This window comes from Panulirus ornatus, chromosome 59 (genome assembly GCF_036320965.1).
Source record: "Panulirus ornatus isolate Po-2019 chromosome 59, ASM3632096v1, whole genome shotgun sequence".
NCBI classification, from domain to species: Eukaryota; Metazoa; Arthropoda; class Malacostraca; order Decapoda; family Palinuridae; genus Panulirus; species Panulirus ornatus.
This window is the reverse complement of record NC_092282.1, coordinates 3,899,548-3,914,123: the sequence shown is the minus strand read 5'-3', so window position 1 is coordinate 3,914,123 and position 14,576 is coordinate 3,899,548. Positions and strand designations below refer to the sequence as shown.

General features: G+C 42.5%; 1 protein-coding gene across 3 annotated transcripts in view; it reads right to left on the bottom strand.

The window, feature by feature from the left end:
- Nucleotides 1-14,576, bottom strand: part of LOC139767271 (IDLSRF-like peptide) — a 151,533-nt gene extending 136,957 nt beyond the window's left edge. Inside the window, exon 1 of one of the 3 annotated variants that reach the window (XM_071696452.1) lies at nucleotides 14,147-14,576. In XM_071696452.1, coding sequence (XP_071552553.1) covers nucleotides 14,147-14,273 — 127 coding nt within the window. In that variant the 5' untranslated portion in view covers nucleotides 14,274-14,576. The remainder of the gene's footprint in view (nucleotides 1-14,146) is intronic. The other 2 variants (XM_071696455.1, XM_071696453.1) reach the window with 2 other exon arrangements.

The following is a 14,576-nucleotide window of genomic DNA, read 5'->3' as shown; positions in this document are numbered from 1 at the left end:
CCATTTACTTTCGTAAATATATTAACATTTCACTTTTATCAAGATTCACAGAAAAAAGGTATGATTTTCTCCATCTGAAGAGAATAATGATATAGTGATTTAGCGGGTGCATTAGTTTTCATCTGGCACAATTGGATTTGGTTTTCCTTCAAGAGATAAAGTTTGTGTGTTCATCTTGGGTTAACGTCTTGTGGGGCTTCCATGTCTCGCTAGCTCCACATACCCAGGCCTCCTAGTTGGGTCGACCCCCAGTTACCACTTCCCTCCACTCTTCTTCCTTCCACTATTTTTTTTTTTTTAACTTTTATTTCCCTTCTCCATCTCTCTTCGGCCTTATTCCCAGTCCTTCATTCTTCCTCTCCCGTCATTTTTACTGTTTCTTTCATTTACCCTTTCTGCTTTCAGTCCTTTCGTCTCCGGATTTTCATCTTATCCCCTTTCCTTCTGTGTCTCCCTTCCTTTTATGATTTTCCCCCGTCCCTCCATCTCTCCCAGTCCCCTTTGATCCTCTTCCCTTCTGTCAGTCCTCGCTGTTCACCTTCGTTCATTTTCTCTATTACTTTGTTTCCTCCTCTTCCTTCTCTTTTCTCGCGCTCATTTTCTTTCTTTCCTCTCTCTCTCTCTCTCTCTCTCTCTCTCTCTCTCTCTCTCTCTCTCTCTCTCTCTCTCTCTGTAGTGAAAATCTTTTCTAATAATATACTCTACTTTCCCCCCTTTTTTTCCACTCCTTCTTCCCCAGTTCTTCGTCTTTCCTCCTCTTTCCTCAGTGCCTCAGATCTCACTCCCTTTCGGTGTCTTGGGGGTAAACATAAGACCTCACGCAGTCACTCACTAGAGGAAAACAGCACTGAGAGCGCACACAGATCTTTTTACAAGAGCGAACATGATCCTTTAAGAGCTTACGTTCCCCCCGGGAGGGTTGCGGGCAATCGTATTTCATTTGTTTTTGGAAGCGTCGTTTCCTGGGAGAGGGTTCTCGGTCATCTTGGTGAATCCGAGCACGTTCTGCGGCGAGCCTAATGTTGGATATGCGGTGAACTCGGTTGTCTGGGGCAGGAGGGAGGAATGTCTCATGCTGCAAGAGCGCTGTGTTCTGAACTTGTTTGAAAGGAAAGACGTGGGGACAGACGACGCTTTTGATGGTGGGTGTGATTCGGGCTTAGAGAAAGGGTTAGTTAACACTCCCATTACCATACACTCAGGGCTACTAAAGTCTCCTATCTCCCTGTCAGACACACACACATACACACACACACACACGCACACGCACACACACACACACACACACACACACACACACACACACACACACACACGGGCCTTTCTGGTGTTGATGATAACGTTGCTGTCCATGAGTCAGCACGGGCCCGCCTGGGCTTGAATCCTGGGCATTCATACGGGCCACACCCAACTCACGTGTTCGTCCTCCCTTCTGAGCTGGTCGATATGTATCTCCCAGGTACTTGGAGTGTCAGTAAGGACGCGAGGAAAATTTCTCCTCAGCAACGGGTAAGACAAAAAGGCCTATGCGGCAGAAATGTGAAGTTAAGTGTTGGGCTTCACGATTGTGTCTGCCCTGTACATAAATTGCTTTTTTATCGTCAGAGATCATGAGTTACGAGTACCTGTTGTAAACTCAAAGGTTAAGTTATGCAGGCTTATTCATTTACAGATTTGTGGGGCGCTGTTGACATACGAAAACTGGTGCAAAGCTGACAGAGTGTTGAGAGAATCCTAGGTGGAAGCATATATATATATATATATATATATATATATATATATATATATATATATATATATATATATATATACCTCAGAGCCTTAGAGAAAAGGTTGGGCCGCTTTGTTTGTGAAACAGTTGTGTATATTTGCCAGTGGTGTACGGGGTTACGAGACAGTTCACTGGCTTTTTATCATACAGTTGTACACTCCCTACTGCGGGGGCTTGAATGAATTTACTTTTATCATCTATTTTGTGGACAGTTTTTGATCTCTGCCTAGAGTGAGTCAGGGTAAAGTTTATCCTGAGGGTAGAATGCAATGTAAGAGTCCTTAGTTTTACTTTTTACTCTATTAACAAGATCCCTTGGGTCTGATTCAAGGAGTTAAGGAAAAAAATCTGTACTGAAATTTCTGAGATATATCGTTAACCCGAGTCACAGAAATTGACAGAATGGATTCACGGTGAAAAAAGTAATATTTCTCTCCCCTCCAAAGACTGTAAATGTCAGGCGTTTCCAGTAAGGCACTGGAATATCTCAGCTCCATTCGTGGGTGTGCTTCGTCAGCCAGACCAAATCTTTAGAAAGATATAAGAAAGAAGAAAAAAATTGTATGAATGAAACCCGGAGAGATTCATAGAAATGGGAGTCGGTTAAGAAAGAATAAAATAAAGAAATGCATCATAAAATGAACCCTAGAAAAGTAGAGCTTTTACAAAAAAAAAAACTTTGAAGAGAGAAACCCAAAAGTTGAGTATAACTCAAGAATCAACGATGAAAGATTTGAGGACAGGATCTGGAGGTGATGACTTCGGAGAAGTTTAAGAAATAAAGAAACTTCTTTATCCCTGTAGTTAGTCCCAGAGTTGACAGCTCTGTAGCATACATCGTTACCGAGGGCTTCAAGTATCCCCTCTTGGCTACAGTGTCTGTAGATTACTAGAGACAGATAGATAGATAGATAGATAAATAGATAGATGGATAGATAGATAGATAGATAGATATCTGAGATAGAGATAGATAGATAGAGAGAGAGAGAGGGACAAGAAGATAATAGATACTCAAGAAAGTTATGAGCAAATCGTCACTCAGAAAAAAAGGCCGTAGATTTCTTGTTCGTGCCTGGGCGAGGGGGCATGAAAGGGAGAGATTTGGCGGATGGATGGCATTGCTCTCTCGGAGGACCGGGAGCGAGATGACACGTGGTTTGAGATCGTTCTTTAGGGATGGGAGAGGACTGGGGCGTGGCTGAGTTTTTCTCTCTTGGGGGGGTACAGTGCTGGGGCGCGGTTAGGGCTCGGTTTGGTAGTGACCGAGAGTTATGTGAGACATGGGTGAGGAACATTCTCTGGGGTGATGCAGATAGAGAAAACCAGAGCAGAGGTTTGGACACATTATGTTATATCATTATGTTAGATATGTAATTCTTGGATTAGTATGATTTGAAGTCCGTAATGTGGATGACGGAAGTATATTTTTCAATTTGGTTTTTACTTTCCCGCGTTTTATGAACGGAACAGTAAGGAGACGGCTGGGGTGAGCGCGGTATCTGCTACCTTCAAGGCTTCTAAGAGGTAGGGAATTTGGCGATTTTTTTCTTTATCCCAGTAGGGCATGGGGGGGGGGGTCTAGAATTACTAATTGAATTGCTTTTCGCACTAGGAATTCCACGTTTTCTTACAGTATCACATACTATTCCCTAAATGCTGTTCAGCATTTTTCTTTCATCGTATTCTTTTTTCCCATTTTCGTATTCTTTCTGTTACCAGATTTCATAAAAGTACATCAGATGTTCACTGTAGAATATTTTCTAGTTAACACCACTTCCATTTTTTTTTTACCACCCTTTTAATCTTTTCTTTGTATGTTACTCCCTAATTTGCTCACTACGTATGATATTCCCTCACTACAATCCCTCTTTCCAAAATGCTATGATTTGTTTTACTCGGGCTCATCCTGGGACCTGATCAACCTCCATTCCTGTGGTTGTGCAGATACTTGTTAATAGCCTTTCGCTTTACTGCCCAGTTTCCACCACACACGTGTGATTGTGACCGTAGGACACTACTACTCCTGGACTTCAGCAGTGTACCTCTTCATGGACGACCACCAGGTCTCCTGTTCTTTGTCCTTGCCACGTAACCTACACCATTACCACGATCTCTCCCAACATTCCTCTTACTTCCCCCGTGTCTCAGTGGAATGCCGTGTATGCATCTAATGTTCGCTGTAGGGATTGCGCTCCTTGCGTTATGGGGAGAGAGATTGTTTCTTAACCTCGTGTGTGTGTGTGTGTGTGTGTGTATATATATATATATATATATATATATATATATATATATATATATATATATATATATATATATATATATATATATTTATGTACATCAGTAAGGCCGTCCCTAAACTGGGAGGATAAATTATTGGTTTGAGTCTGTGTGTATGTGTGTGTGTGTGTGTGTGTGTGTGTGTGTGTGTGTGTGTGTGTGTGTGAAAGCAGCGTATCTCAGAATCAGAATTCTAGATATAAAGAAATATGACCTATACGTATATCAACTACCACCTTAAGGAAAAGGAGACCGACTTTTGCTGGATATAGGTCAGAGGTCAAAGTCAGAAGGGTCAGATATTCGCAGACGTACTGACCGCGGAGATCAATACCTTAGAATGGGCTCTAGGTTGGGTTATTCTCTTGTTCTCCACTGTTCTGGAATATTAGCCAAACCCACTCTCCTCGATCTTACACAGAATGTGTGTGTGAAGCTAAGCAAGTGGACGAAAGTGTGGCACACCAGAGGTGCATCTCTCGCACTCTTATGAAGGTTTCTTTTCTTCTCATTTATTTTCTATTTTTGCTTTAAATAAGATATTTCTCCCAGAGGGAGTTTTCTCTTATGTTTTCCCCAAGATTTAGGTTTTCATCCTACGTCAAGCTTTCGCATCCAACTTAAGTCTCTTCATCCCTCTTAAGTTCCAGTAACCTTAAGTCTCGCTTTCGACTTAAGTTCTCGCTCCTCGTATGCGTCATTTCGTTCTACGTGACCGTTCACCAGCAGCCAGTTATGTGTTACATAACTTTACGGATCTGTCGGTATACACGTTCTCGTAAATTTATGATTAGTTCAGGCAAATATTCATTCGTTAATGAATTATTGGTGTTGATGATCGTTCCCTTAAATATCTAATCAGTCAGCACGAGCATACACGTCTCTAATTAATGAATGTGTCTATGATATATATATATATATATATATATATATATATATATATATATATATATATATATATATATATATATATATATATATATATATTTATTTATCTATTTATTTATTAGTACATGGCGATGAATGCTGTGATCAAAATTGGCCATCACAGACGTTTGCATTCTAGGAATTTACACCGGGAGCATCGCTGGAGCACATCCCAGCCTCTGTTTCTTAAAGTCTATAATAATTCTTGGATAAGAGGAAACCATTTCGGGTGCCGTGAAGGAGTGAACCTTTTCCCAGATTCCTAGACATGAAATGCAGTTTTGGCGGCATCGCAAAACCACAGATGTTTGGGGTGGGCTAAGGCAGCAAAACATGTTTACCAGTAATGCAATACAAATGGATTTCCATTTTGCTAACACTCGCTTCTCCCAAACCTGAACTTTGTCTTGGTTTTTTTTTTTTCCAGATGATTTATCGAACCTGTGCGAACACAGCACTGATATATCTAATTTCAAAACATGTATTGTTTCACATATCTCTCTCTTCTTTGGGAGTACAGGGCTCGCGATATAGATCTTAAGATTGTCAAATTTTCTCATCCCACATTACAACTCTGCATGATTTTCTTTCCTCTTCTCTCGCCTTCAGGGTTTTCTGTACCTTGATATCTTTTTTTTTATAACATTCTCTGCCCCACACACAATGGATGTGTGAGTCACGACAGTCACACAAAGACTGGCTGGCTGGCTGTGTTCCCACGCTCGGTGTCAGCTGCCTCCCTTCCTCCCATTTCTCGCTTCCTGCTTCCTCTAGTTCGTGTTAGTTTTTTAAACTCTTAATGAATACAAGGAGGAATTGTGAGTGACTACACGAAAGGAGAGGGTACGATGCGCGACGTGTGTGATTATGAGTATGGACGAGGAGGAGAAATCTTGGAAACAAGAGGGATTTTACTCGATTTTTTGAACGTCGTTGCAAGATACTGTAGTTACCCGAGCAACAGGGAAATAGAAAAGTGTTATCGAGCTAACCATTTGTATTCAACCCTCCTCGTACAATTTCTGTGGGCGTTTCATTATAGATTAGTTCCCCTCGGTGTAGCAGGGAAACTGTTTTTCTATTTTCACACTGAGAGATGCATTGGTCATCTCCATTTACAAGTGACATGGATTTCGGTGCATCGTTTTCAAATAAGATGTTTTCGTATTGATCTGTACTAATGATGAATTATTATGTACGTTAATCAATGGAGAATGAAAGCGTGATGACACAAGAGAGCGAAGGGAATATGAGAATGAAACAGCAGAGATGAATCTACCAGTTGCGTTTAGACAGGATGCTTGTTTTTTTTCCAGGGCAGGCAATGGCAGGATTCATTTAGATGGGCCTCGGTGAACGGTAATTGATCATATTTTCATCTGGCTTTAGTTCCAGGATATTAGATCAAAAGTCCTGGATACGTTTTGAGATTGAACTTGTGTCGCTGAAGCTTGACTTCACCTGCTTGTTCTCAACTGACTATGCTGGACACAGCTTGTGGCCACTGCTGCTGCTGCTGTTCATCCTGGGAAAATACGCCGGGGACAGGATGCTCCACTTGGCTCGCTTGGCCGCCGTGGTTACCAAACCCCTCTGTCTTTTATCCTTTACTCCGACGCGTCAACAGTTAGCAGTAACGTGTGATGCGAGAGAGACCTGTTTTCTTGTTATGGTAACTGTGATACCCGATTGATGAGAGGGACGTCTCATGCCAGACAAGTGTGGTGGGGGCAGAAATTTTGCGTACATTTTACACATATATTCAGGTGGTATTCTCACGCTTATGTGTATGTATTGTATGTATTAGTAATGCACTTAAACGAACGTGTGTGTGCACACATAAACACAAACATACACATGTACAGGTAGCTAAATACAAAATAGGTTATTACAAAAATGTAGCATACACACAGACACACACACAGACACACACACACACACACACACACACACACACACACACACACACACACACACACACACACACACACACATGACTTTGCAGTGTGCATGACTTCCCAGGGATTGAATTCTGACAATAGAGATACAGAGGAAGGACCTCAAACCCGGGGAGAGGGAGTGGACCAGTTCCTGGTGTGTGTGTGTGTGTGTGTGTGACGCAGTGACCTGCGCTGTGGCAATTGTAGTTAAGAACACTGGAATTATTGTGCTCGACATGCTGTGTTGACTACAGGGCCTCAGATCGCTATGAGAGAGAGAGAGAGAGAGAGAGAGAGAGAGAGAGAGAGAGAGAGAGAGAGAGAGAGAGAGAGAGAGAGACTCCCGCATACGTAAAGAATCTCAGCTTTCAGGTCTTTTTTCAGCATTTTAGATTGATGAATAATTTGAATAACGAAGTTATGTATTTAGAGATGTAAATCAGGAACATTTTACTTCAAAGGAGGAGAACTTCGTTTCTTAGATTTTGATAACCGTCTGAGAGTAAAAATAAGAAAATACAGTGAATCAACAAAAAAAGTGATTTAAGAAATACATGAGCATGTAGTCTTGCAAGTCTCCAGTTACTCCCTAATGCAGTATTATTGACCCGTTAATCTCCTGTTTCCCTGGGCAGAAAAGGGGAAATGCTGAGGAGGCTCGAAAGGTGATATGGGTGAGTTACTGTGCATACAGGGCATACACGAATACAGATATACATGTAACATGTATAGAGGCTATAAAGAAGGACTATTATATACAGTTCTCTGTCCGTCTGTCTGTCTGTCTGTCTGTCTGTCTGTCTCTCTCTCTCTCTCTCTCTCTCTCTCTCTCTCTCTCTCTCTCTCTCTCTCTCTCTCTCTCTCTTTTCATGGGGTGCGTAACAGGTGTGTTGCACCTCTGATAATGCTTGGATTACGTACGTGCACGGGGAGATGGGAAGAAAGGAAAGACAAAGAGATAATGAGCATAGGGGTATAGGGAGAAAAGAGGAAGGGTGAGAGATGGAGAGATAAAAAGGGACGAAGGGATGGGGCAAAAGAACCATGGAGAATCAGACCGACGCGTGTTATCGGCGCCGTATCTCTTGTCTCTGTCCTGAGGGAGGAGGGATCACGTCCGTCGCCCCTACGTCATCCTGCAGGAGCGACGGCAGCAGCAGTAGGAGTTACGTCGCAGCACCGAGACCCTGGGGGGGACGAGGGGGCCGGGTTCACCAACTGAGGAGGGGGGGAGGGGAGGGGAGTGTGGACAGGGGATAGTGCCAGGGAGGGTGTTGGGAAGGGTGCCAGGGAGAGTCAGGGGAGGGTATATCCTCGGTGGCACAGTGGGCGGAAGGACACGGCAAGTGGCACTATGAGGATAATCCTGGACGGCCGGGCGACCCTCGCCACTGGCACACTTAGCTGGCCCTCCCGGCACCGCCTCCCTCCCTGCCTGCCTGCTGTAGACCTGCTGGGGTTGGACACCTCATAATGAACTCTGGTCTTGATATAATTCAACGTTCTCCTCGTCCGCAGTCAGCTCTCTCCTCTGGTGTCGTTTTCTCGCTTTCTTGAAGAGATTTGATGTTCAGAATATATCCAGCATCCAGTTAAACTTACCATCGTATCCCTCTGAACTTAATGACCTCAATCTAAACACTTTTGTAGCTACAATGTCTTCACTAAAGTTTATTTTACGTAGTCTTTTTACTTTTAGGTTAAATTCTACAGCCGTCTGTCTTGATCCCCAGACAGTCACGTCCTTGCTGACGTGGTGGGGTTCACTTTTAAAAAGAGCCTCTGCAATCCCCAAACCTGACGTTCTTAAAGTTCATTTCACTGTTACTTTGTCTTGGGCTCGACCGTCCCTCCATCGTGATTGTGGGGAGGGAATAGTTGCTCTTTGCCGTTGGTTCAGACTGTCAGATACTTTAGACTCCACGTAACGTATTGCGGCATGGTACTGGGTGTGTGCAGTAGTATCAGAACCGAAGATTAAAGAAGACCCAGTACGACGCCTGCCAAGGGACGTAGGCGCACTCAACACCGTTCGTCATCAAGCGTTGAATTTCATTCCTTATATCTGTCGTTTAAGCATTGCTTTTTCCGTTACTTATTTGGGTGCCTTATTTGCTAAATACGTAAACAAAAATATGGGATCCACCCGGGTCTAAAGAACAATGAGAAGTCATTCCTGTTTTCGCATGTCTCACTTTAACTCATTTGTCCTTTTTTCTTTTTTTCTTCCATTTTATCGAAATTGCAACTCTTTTATGACCCCTCACGCCAACAGCCTATGATTATAGTTTTAAGTTTATACCTGGTGGAACGAAATAAACCTTTTAACCAAACCTAAAGCTAAGGATGGAATATTTCGTCATACAATATGAATCTGGGTTCTTGAATTCACTCATTCTTGACGGAAGGGTCCGTCCTCAGCTCCGTCTTTCCTTCCTGAGCCCAGAGTCACACGCACACCCGGCCTCACACTACTAAGGTCTTGGCCCAGGTAACCTCCTGGCTTACCCCCATCGACACCCTCCCGCTGACCTCCTCCTAGCCTGGGGCACTGAGTCTTCCTGATCCTGGGTCTTCCTAGTGACCCACTGACCTCTCTCTTCTCTCTCTCTCTCTCTCTCTCTCTCTCTCTCTCTCTCTCTCTCTCTCTCTCTCTCTCTCTCTCTCTCTCTCAATCTTTTTTAATCTTAGGTTTTCCTAAAGCAACCAAATTTTGTCTCGAATTCCCCTTAAAGAAGACCTGAAGTTTCTGAAACACCTTCATTCCCTACAAAATCGCATTTTCATACACCAGAATCATCGTTCAAAGAAATCCTATGTTTCGTCTTTGGGTGGTGTCTAAGATTCCATTTCGTTACTTGATTTTACTGCAGAGCCGCAGCGACGGTCACGGAGGGCAGCAGCGGCACGACCCACACACTATCTCGGATGGGTTGGCACAGGTCCAGGAGCAGAGCCACCACCACTTCCCCCATACAACAGATGCGTATTAGCTGGACGGTTTGTCGTTGCTGGAACATACATGTAACATGTCTGGAAACCTTTAAGGGGAGTGCTGCAGTATCAACGATTGTGAAGAGTTTCAGTTTTGATTTCGTGGGTGAAGAAACAGGGGAATGAAGCAGATGAAGCTGGAGAGCATCGGCCTGTGTTCACAAGCCGAGGAGGAGGAGGAGGAGGGAGGTTATGGGAGCTGCTTAAGAATTTATAGGCGAAGGATGAAAGGAAAAAGATGTGCGGCAAGTGATTGCCTCTGATGACATGAGAGGGACACACACCACTTATGGATAAAGTTTACCAACACCGTTGCATCAGCAGTGGCATTAGCTCGGGAATAATACGAAGGAAGACTCGGAACAAAGGCCGAGACTGGAGGGAGGTTGAGGGGAGAGGGATTAGGTGGAGCCAGGGGTCATTAACGAGGCGCTAATTTTAGAGTGGATGCTGTCTCAGAGGAGCGGGAAGCCATTCACCAGAATGCTAAGAGTGGAATTCCATGCGAGGGCGGCCGTCCCTGCTCTCTGGCGTGATTAGGGGCCAGCTTAAGGAACTTGGGCGGACAAACAAGAGATGCTCTCTTGTAGTTTTTGAGATTTTAGGTTACTAGCAGAGAATGGTGGGCTGTGTGGAGCTCAGGCATTGGGATCTGGATGACTGATTGTGTGAGTTTCATCTGATTGTTGGGGAAAATATTAGAGTCTAATTCATGCACTGAGGTAGGTCCCAGAGACCCCTAGCACTACAGAAAACTTGGTGCACTCATCTGTCACATCATCCCAGTACCACATTTTCACGCACTTTTGAGCCTTCGGTCGCTGCAACATCACTCTTGTATCTCAGAAGACCATAGCTTCACACACTGTTGGCTCTCAGATCATACGGCACCACAGTTTCATGCATTCTTTGTTCTCGGATCACTCCGCAATCTCTGCTCAACGCACGCACTTTTGCCGTGAAAGTAGATTTACGTTAACAAACGTACAGCTTCTAAGCTTAGCACTACGGCACTGTGCATGTGCCTTAAAAAAACGCTTTACCTGCGAAGGAGGTCTTCACCTGAGAAAGTCCTCTTTACCTGAGGAGGACATCTTCATCTGAGAAGAACACCATTACCTGAGGAGGACGTCTTTACCTGAGGAAGACATCTTCATCTGAGAACACCATCACCTGAGGAGGACGTCTTTACCTAAGGAGGACATCTTCATCTGAGAAGAACACCATCGCCTGAGGAGGACGTCTTTACCTAAGGAGGACGCCTTTACCCGAGGAGGACATGTTCGTCGGAAGAGAACGCCATCACTTGAGGAGGACATCTGTCAGGGCAGAACGCCTTCATCTGAGGAGGAAGTCTTTACCTGAGGAGGACGTCTTCATCTGAGGAGAGCGCCTTCACTCTAAGTGGACGTCTGTCTGTACCTAAGAGGGACATCTTGACCTAGGAGATGTCTTCACAGGTGTAGGACGTTTCCACTTGGGGAAAACTCCATTATCTGAGGATAACGTCAATGTACATCGTAACTGTACTGATACAGACGTTTCTGTCTGTCATTATGGATACTGAACATTACGTTCTTACGGTCAAGCTAGTGTGAACTTTTCCAAGGATCGCAAAAAGCTTTTAGGTCATTCCAAGCAGTTGCATTTCAGACAGCCTCAGTCCTGTACTGACGCAGTTTATCTGTTCTACATATATATATGAGCTGGATACCTCTCTGTTGACTCCATGATCTTTCATGCATATACTGCGTGAATTTTCAAAGCGCTCGTGTTCTTTGATATGTAAGGTTTTTAAACATTTGAAACGTTTACGTTTTTTGATACATAAGCTTGTTAAACATTTCAAACGGTCGCATTATCCATGATCTGTCGTACTAGTGCATGCAGCATTTTTTTTTTTTTAGATATTATTCTTTCTTTTTAAAATTTATAAAAGATTCATATCCATCTATACATGAAAAGTACATTTATTTATGGCTGAAGTTCATGCTTTAGTCTCCAGGTACCTAAGGTTTGACTGTACATCAAACTAAACTCACAATCTGACTCGAAATTCAACCTGTCTTTCTCTGCTTGTTGCGCATTTGGCATGATTATAAATGGATAACTATCAGAGATACCTTTTGTTGAACTGGCTTGTCACTTAGCATCTTAATAAGTGATTATCAAGTGTATCAAACCGCAAACAGAAGTCCTGAAAACTATAATCTTCATTTCAAGAAATTGGTATTGAGCTTATATATATATATATATGTATATATATATATATATATATATATATATATATATATATATATATATATATATATATGTATATATATATATATATATATATATATATATATATATATATATATATATATATATATATATATATATATATTTATATATATATATATATATATATATATATATATATATATATATATATATATATATATATATATATATATATATATATATATATAAATATATATATATATATATATATATATATATATATATATATATATATATATATATATATATATATATATATATATATATATATATGTGTATGTATTTATGCATTTAGAGCCCTCAGAATTACAGTAAGATTCATCGTAATGAGCGTGTTGGCGAACCAAAGTGTTGGCGGACCCGGAAACTGTGTCCGGACGCATCTGACCAACATTTGCTGGAGTACAGTATCATTAGTCTTGATGTACTCCTTTCCTTGTGTCAGTACGTTGATGGTTTTGTCTCTGTTCGATTCTAAATTTATTCTTTATTGCTTTGTTTTGAACGTGTATTGTTTGGTAGTGTGCCTCTGTCATTTTTCTTTCCGTTTTAGATCATATCTAGTTAGAATACAGCGTCCTAAAAGCATAACGATATGTCACAGAGTACTGATAATGATAATAATGATAATAATTATAATAATAATAATGATGATAATAATAGTAATGATAATAATAATAATGATGATAATGATAACGTTTTTGTCGTATGTCAGACATCTCTTAACTCAATATCTAATACTCTTATGTTTTCCTTTCGTGTCTCGAGAACTTTTGAAGTCATTCATAGTTCGTACAATGAATTTCCTCGTGCTCCGTTGAGCACACAAGGGAGACATTAACATTTCAGAGATAGATTATGCCAAGAAGGACCAAGTATTATCATTTCTTACCTCCCTAGACACAAAGAAATTAGTTCCTCATGTGAAGACTTTATGCAACAGAAAACGCAGAGTTCCCACATGATTAATGGTATTTAAAACCTCTTGTGACAGAGGCTGAGAAGAAATGAAGGAGTAACGGCTTTTCCTCACTTTCTCATCTCGTGGTGAAGAATTTATCTGTTACGGTGTTGGCCAGCCCGCCTGTTGAACCACCATGACTCGAGGTCACGAGTACCCCTCTTCTTTGTCTGATCCTTCCTCCCTCACCACCCCAGGGACTGTGTGCATCAAGTGAACCCCTTACATTTTGGCTTGTTATATAAAAATTCTCAGTCATGGCTATGGCCATTAAAGAACGAAGTCAGTTTTCTACAGAGAAGGAATAAAGGTGACATGACAAGGCTGAACAAGAGAATCTTATCTTGGAAGGTGTTTCATCTGCATGAACAAGCAGTCTGGACTTCTGCAGATATCAACGTCAAGCACAACTTTGCTTTTGATCAAGGCCGTCACCAAACAACATACCGTAGAAATAGCATAATGTAATTCATACATAAAGTATAAACGCAGACACATTCCTTGTACATGTTGAGTTCTGAGCTCTAACGCGCTATGCTGATACCTCAGTAGAGGTAAGTCTCTTTGTCATGTTATCTGATCAGTAAATATAAGGAAGAGAAGGAATATTTTTTCTTTCCGTGAAGACTTTGCCTGCCACTCTCGACAGACTAAAGTTTGTTGACAAGAAAAAAAATATTGACCTTTCCCATCACTGAGCAATGTACTTGTCTCACCATCTGTTCATCAGAAGGAAAGCTTACAAAACAGGAGATCCCCCTACAGTTCACACAACACTCGCGTGCCGACTCATTCCTTCTCTGGACAAAAGATTTTGTAAGAGAAAGACAGTTCTCCCTCTCCGTTCTTTGAAGACCAGATTTACCCCTTCTATCGCAAGGAAAGCAAGAAAGTAAATCTCCTTTTGCTTCACCATTCAGAAACCTACTCAACATGCACCTCCACCCTTCCTTTGGCAACTGATCAAGACAAGGGGATAAAGGGAGGACCTACCTGATCTCTTGGTGTAGTGTCGGAGTCCTGGGAGGCGGTTGATATCAATGGCAGAGGCAGAGGCCGCCAAAAGGACCAAGAGAAGGAGGCCCAAGCCGTGGCAAAGGCTACTGGTGGACTTGCCCATGACTGCTGTTGTCGCTAGAGTACCACACGCTCTTACACCACTACAACACAACGCCACCGAGTCTCCTACAGTGTCCTCGGGCTGTGGCGAGTCTCAGGGGTCGGGCCTCAGGTCCGTTATTAGGAAGGGAAAGACGAGGAAATCCCCTAAGGACTTCGGCCCGGTGGGAAGGCAGGCAGTTGGTACTTCAGCAGTTGGCCGTCACCGCTGGGCTACAGCTGGTCGTCCGCGCTCAGCCGCTCTGTCGCCACCGGTTGCCCAGCGCTTAACCCGTCTCTACACTTTATACGCCACACAGACCCA